Raw genomic sequence first — 25,320 nt, forward strand, 5'->3', positions numbered from 1 at the left:
GAGGCAGTGTTGGTCATGTATTACCTCAGGATCCAGAAATGAAGAAAATGCTTGGAAACACAACTCAGTTGGTGAATCATGAAAATGCATTACATGTTCAGTCAAAGCTCCATAAAAAAAGATAAAGATGAGAATCATGAGGGAAGCTGTTCAGTTATTGATGCGTATCTTAAAAAAAATTATCAAAATATAAAATATTCAAATCCCTTCTAGTTGTGTATTGATGGACATAAGCACTAAACTCAGTTCATCCAATCATTACATTCCAGTTTGCTCAGATTTTAGTTTGTTTCTTTTAAAGTAACATTTTATCTTCTCCCTTCTTCTCTAGCTTGTGGGATGACATTGGGATGTGAAAATAACTTGTGACACCTGAAACTTCTTTAATATCCCTTTTATTCCAGAATATAATCTATGCAGAAATTTGTGAATCCTCCGGTGATAGATTAGACCGGCATTAACTGTAAAAGTTTTGTCACATTGAGAGCATTAAAATGGCTTCTCTCCAGTGTGAATCCTCTGGTGTGTGAGAAGCCTTGACTTCTGTGTAAAAGCTTTATCACATTCAGAACACTGATATGGCTTCTCTCCAGTGTGAACCCTCTGGTGTCTGATAAGATCTGACTTCTGAGTAAAAGCTTTATCACATTCAGAACACTGATATGGCTTCTCTCCACTGTGAATCCTCTGGTGTGCGATAAGATTTGACTTCTGAGTAAAAGCTTTATCACATTCAGAACACTGATATGGCTTCTCTCCAGTGTGAATCCTCTGGTGTCTGATAAGATTTGACTTCTGAGTAAAAGCTTTATCACATTCAGAACACTGATATGGCGTCTCTCCAGTGTGAACAATCTGGTGTGTGAGAAGACATGACTTATGACTAAAAGCTTTATCACATTCAGAACACTGATATGACTTCTCTCCAGTGTGAACCCTCTGGTGTGTGATAAGATTTGACTTTCGTGTAAAAGCTTTATCACATTCAGAACACTGATATGACTTCTCTCCAGTGTGAATCCTCTGGTGTTCAAGAAGAGCTGACTTCTGAGTAAAAGCTTTATCACATTCAGAACACTGATATGACTTCTCTCCAGTGTGAATCCTCTGGTGTGTGATAAGATATGACTTCACTGTAAAAGCTTTATCACATTCAGAACAATGATATGACTTCCCTCCATTGCAAGCCTTCTGGTGTGTGATATATTTTCTCTCCATTGTAAAATCTCCAAACAAGTAGTTTGAAATGACTCCTCTTATGTATATATGGGTTGGACTTTATTGTAAAGCCATTGTCACTTCCAGAACACTGAAATTACTTTTCTCCTGCTGGATCAATGTGGAAGAGGATCCAAACCATGACTTTTAGAACACAGATATGACTTGTATCCCGTGTGAATCCTCCAGTGAACTGCAGTAAAGACTTTCAGTCAATTAAGACATCCATGTGTTTTATTTTCCATGTGACTCAGCTGTATTCATGAAGACCAAAATGTCCCACAAACTTGGTTCATCAATCTACCTGTAGAGAAAGAAAAAAGATAGAATTCTATATAAAGGGCTACATAAAGTTGCTTTCTATTTTTAATGTTCATTACTAAATATATCTTATGAATAGAAAGAATATGTACAGCATTATCTACAGTATTTTTTAATCAAATAGATTTTATTAATAAAGTTTATAAGTGCGCACAGTATTCCCAACATTCAGCCCAGACAATGGAGTCATACATTCTCACGTATAGGCAGTTGTGGCACTGTTACAGATCATACAGAACAATAACTTGCTTTGTCTATGGTGTCACTTTTACCTTTTATAAACAAATGAACAGAGAAAAGAACAAACAACCTAGAACAATTCAGCTGTACACGGCAAGTAACCCCCCCAGTACATACATAGATAGCTGACACCGATCAATGGGGCCCGTGTCTACAGGATCATACCCCAAGTATGGGCCCCCCATGTAGTCACCATTCAGTAGGATACATCTGGCCGTTCTCCTTCTATGGGGCTAAAAGAGATAAGATTTTAAAAGCCTATGAAGAACTAACCAGGAGTGAGCAAGGAGTATCCAGCCAGTGCTGCCAGACATACATCTCCTGGGGGAATTACAATGTTGGCAAGTTTGTTTTTCACATGTTAATGTGGAGTTCACCTGCTCAATTCACTGGTGTCTGCTGGGAGTTTGAGATGATAGCCAAGATTGTAATATTTTTTATGGTCAATAAACAGCAGCCTCACTATTGCTATATGACTTGTAATAGGAGGAGGTGTAAATAATTCCTCCTCTATTGACACCAAGAGGCCTACCTGAGGAATATTGAATACCAACATTATAACACTGGTCATATCGTTCCACTTTTTAAATATCTCCAAAACACGTATCAAATCCCCGACATCACCGCTACAAGTGGGGTCAAAGGGGAAATCCCTCCTGTCCTAGCTGAACAATTGAGCTGGGGTCCTGAAAGCTCTATGCAAAAGAAATGACTGAGTTTCTGTGAAGAGGACAGAGAGATGAGAGGTATGGAGGTCAGAATCATCTCCCACCACTTTCTCTTATTTCCTCTGACTGTTTTCCATTTCTTTCTATAAGTCTTCGGTAAGAGTCAAAAGACGGGAATAAATAGATGAGAGATCATGCCTTTCCCACTGGTGCCATCTGAAGCCCATTAACAAGTGTGAGAGTGATGTGAAATCTGTATCTGATGGAAGTAGCAATCGATGGATGGGATCTAATGTGTCTACTAAGTCCCACCTGGTAAGTTGGGCAGCTATAATATAAAGTCTAACATTTGGTATTGCTAGGCCTCCTTGGTCTTCACCATACTGTAGAGTAGTGAGTTTGATTTTAGCTGACGGCTTCTTCTAAATGAGTTCCCCAAACTGGGAGTCTATACTGGAGAACCACTTACGAGGTGTCCACATGGGAGAATTGTGGAGTATATAGAGGAATTGTGAGGTCCAGATCTTCTCTTGTTCATAGATGTTATTGGAAAGAGATAATAGTTTTACAAGGAGCTCATAATGTGATTGCAGGACTCAACAACAGTGTCAGGGAAGATCGCTGCGGCGCACGAATCTGCTCATGCGCAGGATCCTGACAAGGCATACAGGAAGGCGGGCACTAGGACCCAGGCGCACCTGTCACCAATGATGGCGCTGGGCAGGCACTAGGACCCAGGCGTGCCTATCGGTGCCGGGCGGGCTATTTAAACGGGCCACTGCAGGATCCAAATTGCCGTATGGTCTTATTCCTTTGCCTGTGATTCCTGACTCTGAGTTGTTTCCTGTTGCCGAACCCAGCCTGCTCCTGACTACCATTGACCTTCTCCTGCCCTGACCCCTGGCTTGTCTCTGGATATTCTTCTGCCTGCTCCTGGTCATTCTGACCACCTGTTGCTGAACCTGGCCTGTGACCCGACTATGCTTCTGCCTACTGCTCTGGTCTGCTCTGCCTTTTCGGACACCAAACCCGGCCCGCCTGACTCCGCTACCTGCCACATGGATCCATCTGCATCCTCCTTTGATCTGCTCTGCCTTTTCACATCAGGCTCACTACTAAATTACGTGACACTAGCGGTCTCCTCTACCGCAGCTGGGCATACCTTGGGGCCACAACCTGGTCTCAGCCTGCTCCAAGTCCATCCCCACCATCAGGGGCTCTGGTGAACAAGCAGACAGGGGCTTAGACCCCGCGCCCTAGGGAACCCCAAAATGTGGACCTATAGAGCTACTGCTAGAGTCGTGACAGTACCATACGGCCATGTCTGAGCCTGGAAGAGGACCTTCTCCCCTGCATGAGATATGTCATCATTTGACTGCACTTACCCAGGCTGTTAAGATCTTACAGGATGGATATGCACATTTGGAAGAACGTATCCAAACCTTGGCTACACCCGCTTCTGTACCAACAGATCCGGCTACTTCTCCTTCGGCCAGTGATTCCTCAGAAACCCGTACTAGTACGGTGGTCCAATTACCTTCACCTTAACCTTGTGTGCCTACTCCAGAACGATTTAATGGGGATCAAAGTAAATTCAGGGCATTCAGAAATGCATGTCAGTTGTATTTTGACCTGCAAGCACAAACTTTCTCCACAGAGACTGTTAAGGTGGGGTTCATCATCTCCTTGCTGCAGGGAGAACCTCAGGGTTGGGCCCACTGCCTGCTCAAGAGTCACCATCCACACCTAAACACCATGACTACGTTCTTCAATGCCATGGCCCAGCTATACGACGATCCACAGCGGACAACTACAGCTGAAGCAGCATTTCATGCGCTTCAACAGGGTCGCCAAGCAGCAGAGGACTATGTCTCAGACTTTAGACGATGGAGTGGTGACACAAACTGGAACGATGCAGCCCTATGACATCAGTTCCACCTGGGCCTGGCCGAACCCCTCAAGGACGAGCTAGCTCAGGTAGGCATACCTGGTTCCTTGGAAGATCTGATTGCGTTAGCCATCCAGATTGACCGTTGGCTACGTGAACGCAGGTTGGAAAGATCCAACCAAGCTCTGAGGCCTACCTGGGTGCTACCCAAGTTTCCAGCCCAGCACAATCCCCCTGCTAGAACCTGGGATTCTGAGGATACGGATGCCCCGGAACCTATGCAACTTGGGCTAATACATCCTTCACTAACTACCGAGGAATGCCAAAGATGTCGGGTCCACAACCTCTGTTTATACTGTGGAGAACCAGGCCATTATGTGCATTCCTGCTCAGCTAAATTGCGTAAGTGCATCTTTGTTTCTTCAGCTGCTCCTCCATCATGTTCAAATAGTTCAACTCACCTGGCTGTTCCCATTTCCTTCCAGCATCCCGGAAGAACTGTGTAGGTGACGGCAATTATTGACTCGGGGGCCTGCAGCTGCTTCATAGATTTAAACTTTGCCGCCCAACAACATATCCCATTACTGGCAAAAGAACACGGGTTAAACAGTTTTCTTGCTGATGGAAGCCGTATTAAATCCGGACTGGTAGACAAAGAGACCCCACCAATCCATACTACAGTAACCAACCATCATCAGGAATTTTTACTTCTAGATGCTATCACCGCCCCACTGTTTCCTCTCATACTGGGCCTTCCTTGGCTACAGACACATGAACCTCAAATTAACTGGAAGTCGGGCTCGATCCAATTTCCCTCTTCTTACTGCCAGGAACATTGTTTGCCCAAGGTATCCTCAGGTCCACCTACCCTACTGTGCATGGACTCTGATACGGAACTCTCTCAAACAATTCCTCCAGCTTACCATGACTATCTTGACGTATTCAGTAAACGGGGAGCAGATATACTTCCTCCTTATCGATCCTTTGACTGTCCGATCGATTTGCTTCCCGGGTCTGAAATCTCCATTGGGCAGATCTTCTCCTTATCTGAGCGGGAACTAGGAGTTCTAAAGGAATATATCGAGGAGAATCTCCAGAAAGGGTTCATTCGGCCCTCCACTTCACCAGCTGGAGCTGGAATATTCTTCGTAGAAAAAAAGGACAAGTCCTTGCTGCCCTGCGTGGATTAATCGGAAACTAAATAAGATTACCGTTAAGAACCGGTATCCCCTTCCCTTGGTTCCTGAACTATTCCAGAGACTCAAGACTGCCACTATCTTCACCAAGTTGGATTTGAGAGGGACATAAAACCTGGTCCACATACGGGAAGGGGACGAATGGAAAACGGCCTTCCGCACCCGTTTCGGCCACTTTGAATACCTGGTCATGCCATTTGGGTTATGCAACGCGCCTGCTACTTTCCAACATTTCATTAATGACATTTTCAGTGATTACCTGGATGTTTTTGTTGTCATCTACCTGGATGATATATGTAAATCCTCCTGCGCTTCTATGTCTCCTAGGATGAGTAAAAGGAACAGCCGCTCACATCCAAATCTCACCTTAAGATAGAACTAATAAATCTAATATATAAATGATGTAGCGCTGTAATAACTCATGAGTATGGTTATAAACATATCACTCTACTGACATCCAAAAGATAGCAATTGTGACATATATAAGTGATGCGTGCAATATAGAATACACTTATATATGGTTGCACTTCTCTACGGTTGGTGAATCACAGGATTCCCAAACATCATACTTATGAGCATCCTACCATTGCCTGACTAAAGAGGAATAGAGGAAGGAGGAGGAGAGAGTATAGAAGGTGGTGGAGTCATTTCTGGCCTGGAGGAATCGTGTAGGATCCAGGGTGATCCAAGAGGCTTATTTGGCCCCTGTGGGTCGCAGGGGGAAAGTGAGCGGGCACGCCTGCCATATAGGAGTACTTCTCACTACCTGCACTGGCACAGCAGCACATGGTGTGATCATTGCATTGTGTGGATTTTTGAGACACAACTTGACACCGAATATAGTGGACTTTTTATCACCATTGTTTATATAAGTCACTTATCTGATGATGCATAACCCTGTATAGGGAAGCACTGTGTGACAATGATGATATGATCACTTGTTTATGATCACTTGGATATTTATAAGTGTATTCTATATTGCACGCATCACTTATATATGTCACAATTGCTATCTTTTGGATGTCAGTAGAGTGATATGTTTATAACCATACTCATGATTTATTACAGCGCTACATCATTTATATATTACATCTACCTGGATGACATTCTGATTTTCTCCGCATCTCTGGAGGTACACCGAGACCATGTGAGATGCGTTCTGGGACGGCTTCGCCAGCATGGACTATATGCTAAGGCAGAGAAATGCAACTTTGAGCAACAGAGCATTCCATTCCTGGGCCTGATCATCTCTACTGCTGAAATTGCAATGGATCCCCAAAAGATCACAGCAATTTTGGAATGGCCGGTACCCTCAGACAAAAAAGGAATTCAATGGTTCATCGGATTTGCAAATTTCTACTGGAAATTCATTAAGAACTTTTCGGGCCTCATTTCACCTATCGCTCACCTCACCAAGTTAGGAGTCCACTTCCATTGGACCCCAGAGGCGCAAACGGCTTTTGAGACACTGACAAAATTATTCACAGCAGCCCCCATCTTAAGCCATGCAGACTCCTCTCTTCCTTACACCTTGGAAGTTGATGCGTCCTAAAACGCAGTAGGGGCAGTTCTTTCACGAAGGAAAGGCCTGAAGGAACTAATGCATCCAGTAGCCTTCTTCTCTAGGAAACTTACCTCAGCTGAAAGGAACTACGACATTGGGGACCGAGAACTCTTGGCAATAAAGACAGCACTGGAGGAATGGAGATACCTGCTGGAAGGGGCCATACATCCAATTCTGATATATAGCGATCACAAGAATTTAGAATATTTAAGGACTGCTAAACGTCACAAACCACGCCAGGCTAGATGAGAACTGTTTTTCTCCAGATTCATTTTTCACATCACCTACAGACCAGGATCCAAAAACACTAAACCAGATGCGCTTTCACGTATGTTCGAGAATCCAAAAGAATCTCCAAAACCGGACACCATTTTACCAGCAGGGAATTTCATGCTATTAAAGTCTGAACTTCGGGGGCGCATGCGCGGCCAGGGACGATGGCGGCTGCATTTTAGCTGAGCTCCGCTCATCCCCGGCCAGCATGGACTCACCTGATACGCGCCACTGCTTCCCTGCTAATAAGGGTGAGTCACACCCACTTGGCACCCGGCCCGGCTCCAGGGAGAGACCTGTATGGGGAAGATAGGGCGCTGGAAGCCCCCCTTCCCGTAGCCACCGGATTCGCGGCCCTCGCCGCTCCGGCGGTTCCTGTCCAGGCCGCAATCCCCGGCCTCCAGTATGCCCAGGAACCCAGGGAGAGATCCCGGCCCCCCGGTGGTCACGGAGGGTACTGCACCTTCATGCCTGTCAGCTTTCATGCCTGCCTCTGCCCTGACTCAGCCCCAGATGGAGGACTCTGATCCCCATAATAAAACTGGGGATCCCCAGCATATAACTGGGGGGGCAGCAGAATACTCTGCATCGGGAAATCATCCTCCCTCCACCCAGATATCTCAGCAAACCATACCGTCTCCTTCCCTCACACTTTCAACGCTAGATGACAAGCTGCAAATTTTTCTGCGCAATATTACCACATCCATATCCACTAAAATTGGAAAGCTGGCATTAGATCTCAGAGGGGAAATAACTCAGATTGGAGACCGCACGGATAAATTGGAGACTGAGTTTGATGATTTGGTGCAATACGTTCATGTTTTGGAGGAGGATAACGCATATTTGAAGCATTCCATGTCCCAAATGCAGCTCCAGCAAGAGCATTTAGAAAACGGAACGGCGCCAAAATATCCGTATACGCGGTATGTCCGAATCAATCGCTGATGCGCAATTGCACCGTCACCTTCTGTCCTTCTTTAGCGCAACTGCTCCATTGGTTCCGGAAACAGACTGGCGAATGGACAGGGCTCATCGCTCACTGGGCCCAAAACCTGTCGAAGGCACCAGACCACGTGACGTCATAGTTAGCTTCCACTTTTTTCAAAGCAAAGAAGCCTTATTATCAGCTGCTCGCCACAAATCATCTCTGGAATTTAAAGGTGACAGACTCCAACTCTTCTGCGATTTGTCTCCGACTACCTTGGCCAAGAGGCGAGCCCTGAAGCCGCTCACCACACACCTTCAACAACATCATGTCCTTTACCAATGGGGGTTTCCTTTCTGGTTGGTCGTAACTAGGGATAATACCCAAGTCGTGCTTCGTGATCTTCATGAGGCGGATTCCTTCTTAAAGCGCCTGGGACTTCCACCTTTGCCTGAAGATGTGTCCCCTCTGCCACCAACTCCATCTCGTCCATCCGCCACCCCCAACAAGATCTGGACTCCAGTCCGCAGAGGTCGGAAGAGACTCACACGTACCCCACAGCGTCCACGTCACCCTCAGTAGATCGATCCGTCTGTATGATGATTCTCTGGGGTGCCCTTCCGATGTGTTTCCGGTGATGATCCTTCCTTCCTGGGTTTTTTACATAATTTTTTTTCTTTTCGGGTTTCTCTTTTCTGTCCGGCCGAACCATTGTTGGGTGCATTTTCTCACTTCTGTTTTATCTGACCGGGCATGACAATTTTTCTGATGTCTTGGTTGTCATGCTGCTCCCGAATTTGTCTAGCCATAGGCCTAGACGACTTGGGCCAATTGGTTGTTCCCGAGTTTATATCCTCACGGATACTTATGTCAATTTCTATGTTTACACCTTTCTGTGTTACTTTATTGTTTTTTGTTTTTTTTTTCTATTGCATCGATGGTATTTCATTTCTTTTTTATGCTAACACATTTGCTTCAATTTTTGTTATTTTATAATGGCTTTGAGGTTTCTGTCGTATAATGTCAAGGGCCTCAACTCCATTCAAAAAAGGTGGATGGCTTTGAGGGAATTTCGATCCTCAGGAGCAGACATTATTTTTGTTCAAGAGACCCATTTCAAATCAGCTGGCTCCTTTCGTTTTGCCTCGAGATTTTTTCCCCAAGCCTATTCGGCCTTTGATCCCCCCGGGAAGGCTGGGGTGGCAATTTTGATTGGGTCGCACTGCTCCCTTCGGATTGTTTCCTCCAAAGTTGACCAAAAACGTTGTTTCATTATTCTGGAATGTATGCTGGGTAACACTCCCCTTGTTCTGTTGAATTTATACGCCCCCAATACGGGTCAATTGCAATTTCTTTCCCAAACACTCGCTGCTTTAGACTCTTTTTTCACTTCGCATGTGATTGTGGGGGGTGATTTTAATTTGATTTTTTCCCCCCATAAGGACAGGAAAGTTCTTTTTGAGTCCACACCCTCGAAGCGGCAATGCTCCGCTTCAAAATCCTTTCGTAGACTGATAAGGGAGCATCGACTCTTCGACGCCTGGCGGATTAAACACCCCCTCCATAAACAATTTACTTTCTACTCCACCCCTCACCGTAGCTTCTCCCGATTAGATCATTTTTTCATCTCTGCCCCACTGCTTCCACTCTTGGTCTCTTCTGAAATTAACCCCATTACTTGGTCTGATCACACCTCTCTGACTTTAAACCTTTTCTTTCCTCCCGCTATACCCAAACCATGTCATTGGCGCCTTAATGAGACCTTCCTCTCCACAGATCATCTTAGGGATGAATTGTCTCGGGGACTTGATACCTATTTTACCCTCAATGTTGGCTCCGTAGCCACTTCCTCTATTTTATGGGAGGCCCATAAGGCGGTATTTCGGGGACTCTGTATTTCTATGGGTTCTCGTTTAAAGAAATCTGCGGCACGTGCTAAGGCCTCTCTTGTACATCAACTATTTTTGGCGGAGCGACGGTTGATGGCCAAGCCGTCCATTTCTGGGCTCCGGAAGGTAACATTTTTATGTGACCGAATTAAAACCCTTGACTCCAGTAAGGCTGCATAATCCCTTCTGTGGGTTAAACAGAAATTTTATGAATTTTACAACAAACCCCATCGTATGTTAGTCAATCGACTTAAAGCTCAGTCTCCTTCCACGGTGCCTGATCTTTTAATCCAACCAAACGGCAGCCCTACCTATGATCCTCAGGTCATGGCAACCCTTTTTGGCTCCTACTATGAGAAACTGTATAACTGTTTGATCCCAGACCTTCACCCGCCTCTCACACAGTTATCCTTTGACAATTTTTTTGATTCCTTGTCATTTCCGAGACTATCACCCTCAGACATTGCCATTCTTAATGCTGACATTACGATAGAGGAATTACTTGATACAATTAAACATCTCCCTTCTCGTAAGGCCCCGGGTCCGGATGGTTTACCCTACACCTATTATAAATCCTTTATTGGTATCCTGGCTCCCCATCTCCTTTCTCTTTACAGAAATCTTTTTAAGGGGGGTCACACCCCAGACTGAATTTTCACGAGCCTATATCTCGGTTATCCCTAAACCCGATAAAGATCCCTCTACTGTAGACAACTACCGTCCGATTGCCCTACTTAATTCCGATTACAAGATTTTCACAAAAATTTTAGCCAACCGACTGTCCGGAATTATTTCCAAACTCATACATAGGGACCAAGTGGGCTTTGTGCCTTCCAGACATGCTGCGGATAACACTAGGAGATCTATTGATCTGGTTGATCTGGTTAATCGATCCTCCACCCCTGCTGTGTTACTGAGCTTGGACGCTCAAAAAGCTTTTGACCGGTTAAGTTGGCCCTACATGTTTATGGTTTTGGAGAGGTTTGGTTTCCAGGGTCCATTTGTAGCAGCCTTGAAGGCCCTTTATTCTTCCCCATTTTCGCAGGTCAGATTAGCATCTTTTCTTTCACTCCCTTTTCAGATGTCAAATGGCACACGTCAGGGTTGTCCACTCTCCCCTCTGCTGTTTATTCTTTGCCTGGAGCCACTGGCCACAGCCATTAGGTCGAATCCAGATATTCACGGGATACATTCCCATACCCATGAGTACAAATTATCGCTGTTTGCAGACGACATCCTCCTCACACTCACGAGTCCCTATACTTCTTTACCGATTTTGCATCAGATCTTGAAACAATTTGGGGCTATTTCAGGTTACAAAGTTAATACGCCTAAAACTGAGGCACTCCCAATTCACGTCCCACCTGTCACATTATCCTTGCTTCAGGAAGCCTTTCCCTACCGGTGGTGTACCCATTCTTTAAAATATTTAGGTACTAATCTTACTTCCTCTTACCAATCCATGTACGAGGCCAATTTCCCTCCACTATTTATAGCAATTTCTCGCTCTCTGAAACGATGGGATGCCTTGCCCATCTCTTTCCTAGGATGCATTAACGTATTAAAAATGACAGTGTTGCCTAAACTTTTGTACCTGTTTGCGACCCTCCCCGTTCCCGTTCCTATGTCCAAACTTCACTCTCTTCAGAAATCTTTCCTGCATTTTATTTGGCACAACAGGCGGCACAGGATTGCACGTTCTGTTTTGCTTTCCCCACGATCTAGGGGGGGCTTGGGGGCCCCGGATATTATAACATATTACTACGCAACTCATCTTCGTTTTCTCATGTCATGGTCTTCCCATCATCCTCCCAACACATGGACTGAGATCGAATCTTTGCAATTGTCCCCAGCTCATCCATGCTCTCTCCTTTGGTCGACCTCAGCAGTGGATGTCTCCACCTTTCGCCATTTATTTCTGGGACCTATGTATTTTTCTCTGACAGTTTGGCGGAAATGTAGGGCTAAATTTACACTGGCCTCCGATTGCTCCCCACTGACAAATGTCCTCTATAACCCTAATCTCCCAGACAATATGGTCATGTCCCGGATGTCGCATTGGGTTGTAGCTAACCTTTTTCAATTGCGTCACTTGGTACACCCGGTGTCTCGTAAGTTACACTCATTCCCAGTCCTCCAGAAAAAAGCCCTTTTACCTTCTCAACACCTATATATTTATCTTCAAATACGCCACTTTTTTTCCACTTTCTCTCCTTCATTGACTATGGGGAAGCCTACTCCCTTTGAAAGTTTATGTATGCAGGGTCCCCACCATAGGGGTATAATCTCTAATACTTATAAACTTCTTATGGAAGCCCCCTCCTTATCCAATGATACTCACCTTTACATGCGTAGGTGGTCTCAATTCACACAATGCGATATTGATTTATTAACATGGAAGAAAATTTGGGAAAATGCATCTAGATCTTCTGTCTGTGTGGTTTTTAAGGAAAATATTTACAAGATTATGATGTTATGGTATAAAACACCTGAGGTTCTGCATGCTTATAATCCGAGTGCTTCTCCTGATTGCTGGCGCTGTAGTAGAGACCTTGGTTCTCTCTATCATATTTTTTGGACATGCAGCTCCATTACTCCTTTCTGGCAGGATGTTCTCTCCTTGCTGAATTCATTGCTGCATGTCTCTCTCCCACTTGATCCATTACATTTTTTACTGGGTCTACCATTCCCAGGATTACCTAAAGTATCCAGGAAACTCGCTGTACATGTGCTGACCGCGGCCAGGAGAAGCATTCCTATGTGTTGGTTATCCTCTAATCCTCCTTCAATGTCGATTTTGTACAAACTCATTGCTGATGTAAGACAGATGGAATATTTGACTGCACTACATAGTTGTTCGTTTGCTGTATTTGAGATGATTTGGCTCCCGTGGGATACTTTCACCTCTTCTATGCCGGCCCACATTGCAAGGCCCTGATATCCTTTACATTGATATTTATGACTCCGCTGGTCCTGACACTATTTAATTTTGCCATCGATGTATCTTTCTGTTATGTTTATTTTCTTTTCTTATCCTTTTGAAATATACTGTTTGTATTTCATGAAAACCAATAAAAATTGTTAATATAAAAAAAAAAGTCTGAACTTCTGTCTCAATTGCAGCAGGCCTCAGTAGGAGCCTCTAGTCCACCTGGAATCACTGTACAAAACAGGGAAGGGCTTTTATGGAAAGGGGAGCAAATTTTGGTACCCGAAGAGGCACAAATTCTTGTTCTGGGTTACTGCCATGATCACCAGTTAGCAGGTCACTTCGGGTTTCCAAGACATTGGAATTGGCCCAACGCTTGTTCTGGTGGCCGAATATGGCTAAGGATTGCAAAACATATGTAAGGACTTGTGCCATCTGCAATCGGAACAAGACCACTCGAAACAAGGCCTGGGGTTTACTTAAACCTCTACCAGTGCCTGATAGGCCTTGGAAAATGATATCCATGGACTTTATAGTGGAACTTCCGCCTTCCCAAGGACATACTGCTATTTTTGTGGTTGTGGACCGGTTATCAAAAATGGCCCAATTTTTGCCACTAAGGAATACACCCTCTGCTTCTGAGACTGCTCGGATTTTCATTAAAGAAATCGTAAGACTCCATGGAGTTCCTGTGAACATTGTCTCGGACCGAAGGGTACAATTTACTTCGAGATTTTGGAAAGCGCTATGCGAAACCCTGGAAATCAAGTTATCCTTTTCCTCTGCCTACCACCCACAAACAAACGGGCAAACCGAACGAACCAATCAGACCCTGGAACAATACATCAGATGTTACACATCCTTCCTCCAAGACTACTGGGTGGCAATCTTACCTCTGGCAGAGTTCGCATATAACAATGTTAGCCATTCTGCCACTAAACAATCACCATTTGTTGCTAACTATGGGTTCCACCCTACCTTTTTACCTGACCTGGTCCCAGAAACTTCCATTCCTGCTGCTCAGAATATACTAAATTTCTTTGTCTCTAACAATAAATTGTTACAAGAGGCGGTCGCAAAAGCCCAGGAAGACAACAAGAGGGTCTTCAACAGAAAGAGAAGAGAAGAACTGATTCTGCATCTGGGAGACCAGGTCTGGCTGGCTACAACTAATCTGAAGATGGCGTGCCCTTCGAGGAAGTTGGCACCAAGGTTTGTGGGCCCATTCTTGATAAGACACAGAATTAAAGTCACATATGAATTGGCACTTCCGGAGTCCATTAGAGTACACCCAGTTTTCCACGTGTCACTGTTGAAACCTGCCGTACCCGATCCATTTCCTAGTCATAGGTCAAGGCGCGCCGAGTCAATAGACGTGGACAGGGAAGAGGAATTTGAGGTCAAGGCTGTTGTGGACTGTAGGAAAAGGAGGGGTCAGACACAGTACCTTATTAAGTGGAAGGGGTATGGTCCGGAGGAAAACTCATGGGAACCAGCTCAGAATGTTCATGCCACAGACCTAGTTCAGGAATTTTTTCGCAGTCACCCGCAAAAGAGGAGCCAATTGGGCATCCAGAGGCTGCCCATAAGGGGGGGGGCAATGTCAGGGAAGATCGCACGAATATGTGCATGCGCAGCATCCCGATAAGACATACAGGCAGGCGGGCACTAAGACCCAGGCGCACCTGTCACCAATGACAGCACCGGGCAGCCACTAGGACCCAGGCACGCCTTTCGGCGCTGGGCAGGCTATTTAAACTGGCCACTGCAGGATCCAAATTGCCGTATGGTCTTATTCCTTTGCCTGTGATTCCTGACTCTGAGTTGTTTCCTGTTGCCGAACCTAGCCTGCTCCTGACTACCATTGACCTTCTCCTGCCCTGACCCCTGGCTTGTCTCTGGATATTCTTCTGGCTGCTCCTGATCATTCTGACCTCCTGTTGCTGAACCTGGCCTGTGACCCGACTATCCTTCTGCCTACTTCTCTGGTCTTCTCTGCCTTCTTGGATACAAAACCCGGCCCGCCTGACTCCGCTACCTGCCGCACGGATCCATCCGCATCCTGCTCTGGTCTGCTCTGCCTCTTCACGTCAGGCTCACTACTAAAGTATGTGACACTAGCGGTCTCCTTGACATACCTGGGGGCCACGACCTGGTCTCAGCCTGCTCCAAGTCCATCCCCACCATCAGGGGCTCTGGTGAACAAGCAGACTGGAGCTTAGATCCCGCGCCCTAGGGAACCCCAAACTGTGGAACTATAGAGCTACTTCTAGAGTCTTGACAAACAGTAAGTCAGAAGGGGTACAACCCTTAGAGGTAACATACAGGTTGTAATTTGTACTACAAATAATATCTTCATACATTAAGATTCATTAATACATTTTTCAAAAAATTTGAAAAAAAAAGTTTGTTTCTATTATAAAATTTAGCAAACAGGTAATTGTTCTACTTCACTGATGTGCGTTGATGAGGCTGCACTGATAGGCGGCACTGATAGGTGACACTGATGAGCTGGCACTGATAGGCAGCACTGATGATGGGTACTGATAGTCGGCACTCATAGGCAGCACTGCTGGGCACTGACTGGCGGCACTGCTGGGCAAAGGTGGGTGACACTGCTGGGCACTTGTGGGCGGCACTGGTAGGTGGCTCTGCTGGGCACCGATCCTCAAGGCACTGATCATCAATGATCGATGCCGATCCCTCCTCTGACAACTGCCAGCAGTACTTTCCTCATGCTCTGACAGGGTGAGGAAAGTGCAGTCAAGACCCGGCAATTGCATTTCCTGATGACCAGCGTGTCATAGGACACGGCAATCACGGAGATCACGGGGGGCACGCAGGAGAGCGCGTTCTCGGAGGACATCATAGGACGGCCTACCAGGACTGGCCAGCCACAGTACAGCCGTCATTTGGCTACCTGCGGTCATCAACTAGTTAAAGCAGCACTTCCCCTTTTGGGTGGAGCTCTACTTTAACTTCAGCAAGAGATAACAGTGCTATAGTATCAAGGGAGGAGTGAATGTAGGGACTGAAACATGTTATATACTCTATAGTATCATTTCTGGTACTCTCACAGTGGGAGTATAGATACCATACACATCCCTCCTCAGCTTCTCACCCCTCCCCCATACACATCCCTCCCCAGCTTCTCACCCCTCCCCCATACACATCCCTCCTCAGCTTCTCACCCCTCCCCCATACACATCCCTCCTCAGCTTCTCACCCCTCCCCCATACACATCCCTCCCCAGCTTTTTGCCCCTCCCCCATACACATCCCTCCTCAGCTTCTCACCCCTCCCCCATACACATCCCTCCTCAGCTTCTCGCCCCTCCCCCATACGCATCCCTCCTCAGCTTCTCGCCCCTCCCCCATACACATCCTTCCCCAGATTCTTGCCCCTCCCCCATACACATCCTTCCCCAGATTCTCGCCCCTCCTCCATGCGCATCCCTCCTCAGCATCTCACCCCTCCCCCATACGCATCCCTCCCCAGCTTCTCACCTCTCCCCCATACACACCCCTCCCCTGCTTCTCACCCCTTCCCCATACACACCCCTCCCCTGCTTCTCACCCCTTCCCCATACACATCCCTCCTCAGCTTCTCACCCCTCCCCCATACACATCCCTCCCCAGATTATTATTATACAGTATTTATAAAGCGCCAATGGTTCGCTCAGCGCTGTACATTACAAAGGGGGACAGAACATGTGACAGAACAATACCAATACAATGTGATACATGAGGGGATTGAGGGCCCTGCTCTTTCGAGCTTACAATCTAGGAGGGAGGGGATGGTGGCACAGGAGGAGATAGCTGTGGGGGATGGAGTAGTAGGAAGAGTGGAGGAGGTCAGCAGGTTAGCAGGGGGTGGGGTAGGCTTCCCTGAAGAGATGGGTTTTCAGGGTGCGCATAATCTGATGGGTTGCGGCAGGGAGTTCCAGAGGATGGGTGACACCCTGGAGAAGTCCTGGAAGCGGGCATGGGAGGAGGAGACCAGGGAACTAGAGAGAAGGAGGTCTTGTGAGGAGCGGAGTGTGCGTGTTGGGCGGTACTTGGATATTAGGTCAGTGATGTAGTTCGGGGCAGTATGGTGGACAGCTTTGTACGTCAGTGTTAGGATTTTGAATTTGATCCGTTGTGCAATCGGAAGCCAGTGGAGGGATTGGCAGAGGGGGGTGGCGGACACTGAGTGGAGGCCAGTGGAGAGATTGGCAGAGGGGGGTGGAGGCCAGTGGAGGGATTGGCAGAGGGGGGTGGCGGAGATGGAGCGGTTGGTAAGGTGGATGAGTCTGGCAGCCGTATTCAGGATCGACTGAAGGGGGGGATAGCCTGTGGTGAGGCAGGCCAGTGAGGAGGGAGTTGCAGTAGTCGAGTCGTGATATGATGAGGGAGTGGATGAGCTGTTTAGTGGTTTCTGGGGTTAGGAACGTGCGTATTTTGGCGATGTTGCGGAGGCGGAGTCTGCATGTTGCGGAGGTGGAGTCTGCGCGAGTTTGTTAAAGATTGGACTTGGGGCTGGAAGGATAGGTTGGAGTCCAGAATGACACCAAGTACTCTGGCCTGCGGGGCGGGTTTTATGGTGGCGTTGTTGGATGTGACAGAGAAGTCAATGGGGGGTGGTGTCTGGGCTGGGGGGAAGACAAGAAACTCGGTTTTGGAGAGGTTCAGTTTAAGGAAGTGGAGTGACATCCAGTCTGATATGTAATTCAGTAGGTGTGTGATTTGGGCAGAGACCGAGGGGGTGAGGTGGGGGGTTGAGAGATAGATTTGTGTGTCGTCAGCATAGAGGTGGTAGTTGAAGCCGTGAGAGTGTATGAGTTGGCCAAGGGAGGAGGTGTAGATGGAGAAGAGAAGGGGCCCAAGGATGGAACCTTGAGGGACCCCAACAGAGAGGGGGAGTGAGGGGGAGGTGGTAGCATTATAGGTAACGCTGAAAGAGCGTTGTGACAGGTAGGATGAGAGCCAGGAGAGAGCAGAATCTCTGAGGCCGAAGGAGTGTAGTTTTTTGAGGAGGAGGGGGTGGTCGACTGTGTCGAAGGCCACAGAGAGGTCAAGGAGTAGGAGCACTGAATAATGGCCATTAGCTTTGGCGGTTAGCAGGTCATTGGAGAGTTTGAGTAAGGCAGTTTCGGTGGAGTGTAGGGGACGGAAGCCGGACTGTAGGGGGTTGAGGAGGTTGTTGTCATTGAGGTGAGAGCTTAGGCGGGTGTAGACTAGGCGCTCGAGGAGTTTAGATGTAAATGTGAGCAGGGAGATGGGTCTGAGGTTGTTTGGGTCATTGGGGTCCAGTGAGGGCTTTTTAAGTATGGGGGTGATGTGTGCATGTTTCAGAGGGGAGGGGAAAGTGCCGGAGGAGAGGGAGAGATTAAAGATGTGGGTGAGGGAGCGTAGGATGGAGGGGGAGGGAGGTCGTAGGAGTTGTGAGGGGATAGGGTCGAGGGGGCAGGTGGTGAGGCGGGCATCAGAGAGGATCTTGGAGGCTTCCTCGATGGTAATAAGGTCAAAGGTGCGGAGTGTTGGGGGGCTTCACTATGAGGAATGTAGGGTGGGGTGGAAGTGGGGGTCAGAGCAGTGGTGGGGCCGTGGGAGAGGGGTGATGAGGGAGTAGTTGAGTGAGGGGGAACGGGGTTGGAGGGAGTGTGAGTTGCAGCAATGTCCTTGCGAATTGTGTCAATCTTGTTTTTGAAGTGATTGGCAATCTCAAGGGCAGTGAGTGAGGTGCTGGGTGGAGGTGGGGGTGGCGAGAGTAGAGAGTTGAAGGTGGAGAAGAGTCGGCAAGGATTGGAGGAGAAGGCCTTCAGGAAGTAGGCTTGTTTGTCTGCATGTAGGGAGGAGGTGTAGGTGTGGAAGGCAGATTTGTAGCGGGTGAAGGCTTGTTGGGATTTGGTTTTGCACCATAGTCGCTCCAGGGCACGACTGTGTCGTTTGAGGGTATTTGTGTGATCAGTCTGCCAGGGCTGGAGCGGTCGGGGTCTGACGTTGCGTGTGGTTAGAGGTGCTAGTGAGTCAAGGGCTGTTGAGAGCGCATTGTTGTAGGCAGTCATAGCCAAGTTGGGGCAGAACAGGGGGAGGATGCTGTCGTGGAGTTGATCAGATGCAGAGTGGAGGGGGGCAGGGTTAAGGTTGCGGAGGTTACGGCTGGTAGTAGTGTGACATTTGGAGGGGTAGGCGTTGGAGGACGAGGAGATAGGGGAGGTGATCAGGTTGTGGTCAGAGAGAGGGAAGGGGGTGTTAGTGAGGTTGTGGGGAGCGCAGCAGTTGGAGAAGACGAGATCAAGATTATTACCGTTGGAGTGGGTGGTGGATTGTATGCACTGTGCAAGTGCAAAGGAGGAGGTTAAGTGGAGGAGATGGGATGTGTCCGGGTTGTCGAGGTTGACAGGGATGTTGAAATCCCCAAGGATGATGGTGGGTAACTCAGAGGAGAGGAAGAAGGGTAGCTAGGAGGAAAAGTCATCCAGGAAGCGGGGTATGGATCCAGGAGGCCGGTATATCACAGCAATCTTCAGGGGGGTTGGGGAGAATAGTCGGACGCAGTGGGCCTCGAAGGAGGAGAAGGATAGGGAGGGGGGGGTTTGGGAGGACTCAGAAGGTGCTCTGCGGTGACTGGAGCAGACCAACCCCACCACCTTTACGACCGTTAGGCCTGGGTGAGTGGGTCCAGGTGAGACCTCCATAGGAGAGTGCAGCAGGGGAGGTAGAGTCAGTGGGCTGGATCCAGGTTTCTGTGATCGCTAGGAGGTTGAGGAAGCGGGAAACAAAGAGGTTGTGGATGGCGGTGAGCTTGTTGCACACTGATCAGGCGTTCAGGAGTGCACATGAAAACAGGGGGGGGGGGGGGGGGTTTAGGGAGCAGGGGGACAGATACTAAGTTGTGGGGGTTGGGGCAGGACGTGGAGGCGGGAGGGTGTTGTGCGGGTGAGGGAGGTGGTGTAGGGCCAGGATTGGGGGAGATGTCTCCCGCGGTTAGGAAGAGGAGAAGGGTGAGAAAGGTGGCATGGGAGCGGGATGTGCAGGAGCGTGAGAAACTACTAGTGGAGGTGTTGGGGTCAGTGGGAGAGTGGAGTAATAGGAGGAGGTGGTGGGTGCCGTAGAGGGGTGAGGGAAGCAGTGAGGACACAATATACAATTGTTTGGGAGGAGCAGAGGGATATAGTGAATGGATTTTGGGAACGAAGGAGAGGAAAATGAGAAGGAGGAGTGGAAGAGGCATTGTGGGGAGGTGATGAGAGCAGTAGCAGGGAGATGATAGCAATGAGGGGGAGATGTAGGGAGATTCTCACCCCTCCCCCATACACATCCCTCCCCAGCTTCTCACCCCTCCCCCATACACATCCCTCCTCAGCTTCTCACCCCTCCCCCATACACAACCCTCCTCAGCTTCTCACCCCTCCCCCATACACAACCCTCCTCAGCTTCTCACCCCTCCCCCATACACATCCCTCCTCAGCTTCTCACCCCTCCCCCATACACATCCCTCCTCAGCTTCTCACCCCTCCCCCATACACATCCCTCCTCAGCTTCTCACCCCTCCCCCATACACATCCCTCCTCAGCTTCTCACCCCTCCCCCATACACATCCCTCCTCAGCTTCTCACCCCTCCCCCATACACATCCCTCCTCAGCTTCCCACCCCTCCCCCATACACATCCCTCCTCAGCTTCTCACCCCTCCCCCATACACATCCCTCCTCAGCTTCTCACCCCTCCCCCATACACATCCCTCCTCAGCTTCTCACCCCTCCCCCATACACATCCCTCCCCAGCTTCTCACCCCTCCCCCATACACATCCCTCCCCAGCTTCTCACCCCTCCCCCATACACATCCCTCCCCAGCTTCTCACCCCTCCCCTATACACATCCCCCCAGCTTCTCAAACCTCTCTCATATACATCCCTCCCAGCTTCTCACCCCTCCCCCATATATATATTTCTTCCCAGCTTCTCACCCCCTCCCCCATACACCCATTCTGAGCTTCTCACCCCTCCCCCATACACATCCCTCCCTAACTTCTCACCCTTCCCTAGCTTCTCACCCATCCCCCATATATATCTTCCTTAGCTTCTTGCCCCTCCCCCATACACAGCTGTAATGCAACTGACCCAGACTGCGCTTGAGTACTTCTGTTAGACTACCACTTCCCCCTCCGAACACCGACCACAGACACCACAGCCGACCATACAAGACTAGACGACACCAGTCCTGAAGTAAACCAGGAGGTAGACTAGTTGATTTGAACACAGATACAAGATATATACACTCAGGGGACAGTCCCCCCTCCCTGCATAATGACCCTGGACGGGGCAATCTACATTTATTATGTGATAGGTTAGTGTAGCGCTACAAACATAACAGCATAATAAAAAACATATAATAATAGACACAATATGAATGGCACACATCTCATAGTGCAATAAGGTGACCATGTGATGATAAAACAGAATAGATGTGAACATATGTGGCCCAAGCCCCACTCAGTAATGTGAGAAGTGAGTACTATATAGGGATGATAAGTGAGTACACAAAGAAAATGCAATAAAGGTGATCACATGATAAACTTCAAGTGATGGTCGTCACGATCCTGACGAAGTCACATGACGGTGACGCAACGCATAGATACGTGGTGACGCAGCATTCGGTCCGCGGTGACGTACTTCCGGTACGGCCGCCATCTTAGCCTACCTTGAATGTGAATAGGAAACCCATGCAGTACACCCATACATCCCTATGGAATGGTGGCTTCTTATACAGCATGTGAGTTTACAACTTTACTTGTTTAATAAAAGCACCTATTGTATGGCTTTATATGCTCTGAGAGATTCTTCCTGTGCTTTTATCACCCGGTTGAGAGGTTTATCCTGCTGAGACCAGGAGCCAGTGTACCCTGATTACTTACCTTACCGGATGAGATGTCCATGGGAGACTTGCTGGTGATTTCTGCAATTTTGGATCAAGATCCTGAGTGATCTTAAAGCCGTACAGGCCCTTTGGGCTGCTGAGTGGAGGTGAGGGGGCAATTTAGCCACAGGAGGAGAGTCGCTCACCATCACTTGACGTTTATCGTGTGATCACCTTTATTGCATTTTCTACTGCTTTGAGCTTGAGCACCACCTTATAGCCTAATGAACGTTTATACAGCGATGTGACTCCACTTGAAGCTTACTGTGTTCTCACCTACATTGTGTTCTGTCTTCAGCTGAGCGCCATCATATCGTGTGATGTACTTTGTGTACTCACTTATCATACCTATATAGTACTCACTTCTCACATTACTGAGTGGGGCTTGGGCCACATATGTTCACATCTATTCTGTTTTATCATCACATGGTCACCTTATTGCACTATGAGATGTGTGCCATTCATATTGTGTCTATTATTATATGTTTTTTATAATGCTGTTATGTTTGTAGCGCTACACTAACCTATCACATAATAAATGTAGATTGCCCCACCCAGGGTCATTATGCAGGGAGGGGGGACTATCCGCAGGGTGCATATATCTTGTATCTGTGTTCAAATCAACTAGTCTACCTCCTGGTTTACTTCAGGACTGGTGTCGTCTAGTCTTGTATGGTCGGCTGTGGTGTCTGTGGTCGGTGTTCGGATGGGGAAGTGGTATTCTAACAGAAGTACTCAAGCGCAGTCTGGGTCGGTTCCATTACAGCTGTGTATGGGGGAGGGGCAAGAAGCTAAGGAAGATATATATGGGGGATGGGTGAGAAGTTAGGGAGGGATGTGTATGGGGGAGGGGTGAGAAGCTCAGAAGGGGTGTATGGGGGAGGGGGTGAGAAGCTGGGAAGGGATATATATATATATATGGGGGAGGGGTGAGAAGCTGGGAGGGATGTGTATGAGAGAGGTTTGAGAAGCTGGGGGGGATGTGTATAGGGGAGGGGTAAAAAGCAGGGGAGGGATGTGTATGGGGGAGGGGTGAGAAGCTGAGGAGAGATGTGTATGGGGGAGGGGTGAGAAGCTGAGGAGGGATGTGTATGGGGGAGGGGTGAGAAGCTGAGGAGGGATGTGTATGGGGGAGGGGTGAGAAGCTGAGGAGGGTTGTGTATGGGGGAGGGGTGAGAAGCTGAGGAGGGTTGTGTATGGGGGAGGGGTGAGAAGCTGAGGAGGGATGTGTATGGGGGAGGGGTGAGAAGCTGAGGAGGGTTGTGTATGGGGGAGGGGTGAGAAGCTGAGGAGGGTTGTGTATGGGGGAGGGGTGAGAAGCTGAGGAGGGTTGTGTATGGGGGAGGGGTGAGAAGCTGGGGAGGGTTGTGTATGGGGGAGGGGTGAGAAGCTGGGGAGGGATGTGTATGGGGGAGGGGTGAGAATCTCCCTACATCTCCCCCTCATTGCTATCATCTCCCTGCTACTGCTCTCATCACCTCCCCACAATGCCTCTTCCACTCCTCCTTCTCATTTTCCTCTCCTCCGTTCCCAAAATCCATTCACTATATCCCTCTGCTCCTCCCAAACATTTGTATATTGTGTCCTCACTGCTTCCTTCACCCCTCTACGGCACCCACCACCTCCTCCTATTACTCCACTCTCCCACTGACCCCAACACCTCCACTAGTAGTTTCTCACGCTCCTGCACATCCCGCTCCCATGCCACCTTTCTCACCCTTCTCCTCCTCCTAACCGCGGGGGACATCTCCCCCAATCCTGGCCCTCCACCACCTTCCTCACCCGCACAACACCCTCCCGCCTCCATGTCCTGCTCCAACCCCCACAACTTAGTATCTGTCCCCCTGCTCTCTAAAATCTCCCCCCCCCGTTTTCATGTGCACTCCTGAATGCCCGATCGGTGTGCAACAAGCTCACCGCCATCCACAACCTCTTTGTTTCCCGCTCCCTCAACCTCCTAGCGATATAGTTTGGCGCCATTTTCTTGAAGTATGTATGGTTGCAGCCATCTTTTTGGGGCCAAACCTTTATAGCTATCATTACGGACAGCTGTATTGATCAAATTGAGACAATGTTGCTAATTGTGATGTTGTTTGTGTGAAAACATGTAACTGTTATATCCACTGTTTAACAACCCTGTATACGTCGGCTATATAGACTGTGCATGTAATTGGCAACAGGGAAGTCGGTCACATTTACTTTTAACAATAAGGTTTAATCCAAAATTTATTACAAAATGCATATACAAAAAATAGAAAAAATACGTACATATATATATAATTAGAGATGAGCGAATTATTCAAAAATTCGATTCGGCTGATTCGCCGAATTTGAGGAAGAAATTTGATTCGATGCAAATTTATTCGCTACGAATTTAACTTATAAAAGGGTTTCTAGGCTTCAGAGAGCCTTTAAATTAGTGCAGAACACTGTACCTTTAATTTAAATGCCCTTGGAGATGAGGAAGGAGAAGGATGAGAAGAAGGAGAAGGATGAGAAGAAGGAGAAGGATGAGAAGAAGGAGAAGGATTAGAAGAAGGAGAAGGATGAGAAGAAGGATGAGAAGAAGGAGAAGGATGAGAAGAAGGAGAAGGATGAGAAGAAGGAGAAGGATGAGAAGAAGGATGAGAAGAAGGAGAAGGATGAGAAGAAGGAGAAGGATGAGAAGAAGGAGAAGGATGAGAAGAAGAAGAAGGATGAGGAGAAGGATGAGAAGAAGAAGAAGGATGAGAAGAAGAAGAAGGATGAGAAGAAGGAGAAGGATGAGAAGAAGAAGAAGGATGAGAAGAAGAAGAAGGATGAGAAGAAGGAGAAGGATGAGAAGAAGGAGAAGGATGAGAAGAAGGAGAAGGATGAGAAGAAGGAGAAGGATGAGAAGAAGGAGAAGGATGAGAAGAAGGAGAAGGATGAGAAGAAGGAGAAGGATGAGAAGAAGGAGAAGGATGAGAAGAAGGAGAAGGATGAGAAGAAGAAGAAGGATGAGGAGAAGAAGAAGAAGGATGAGAAGAAGGAGAAGGATGAGAAGAAGGAGAAGGATGAGAAGAAGAAGAAGGATGAGAAGAAGAAGAAGGATGAGAAGAAGAAGGATGAGAAGAAGGAGAAGGATGAGAAGAAGGAGAAGGATGAGAAGAAGAAGGATGAGAAGAAGGATGAGAAGAAGGAGAAGGATGAGAAGAAGGAGAAGGATGAGAAGAAGAAGAAGGATGAGGAGAAGGATGAGAAGAAGAAGAAGGATGAGAAGAAGAAGAAGGATGAGAAGAAGAAGGATGAGAAGAAGAAGAAGGATGAGAAGAAGGAGAAGGATGAG

The 25,320-nt window shown here is 47.8% G+C and overlaps 1 protein-coding gene across 1 annotated transcript in view; it reads right to left on the reverse strand.

Annotated features, from left to right (window-relative positions):
- Positions 1-489: 489 nt before the first annotated feature.
- The window catches only part of LOC149436229 (uncharacterized), a 53,721-nt gene continuing 28,890 nt past the window's right edge, over positions 490-25,320 (reverse strand). Inside the window, exon 2 of the mRNA XM_089661823.1 lies at positions 490-1,142. Coding sequence (XP_089517949.1) covers positions 490-1,142 — 653 coding nt within the window. The remainder of the gene's footprint in view (positions 1,143-25,320) is intronic.

Source organism: Staurois parvus, unplaced genomic scaffold (assembly GCF_062004578.1).
Source record: "Staurois parvus isolate SC_StPar_1 unplaced genomic scaffold, SC_StPar_1.0 ptg001396l, whole genome shotgun sequence".
Taxonomy (NCBI): Eukaryota; Metazoa; Chordata; class Amphibia; order Anura; family Ranidae; genus Staurois; species Staurois parvus.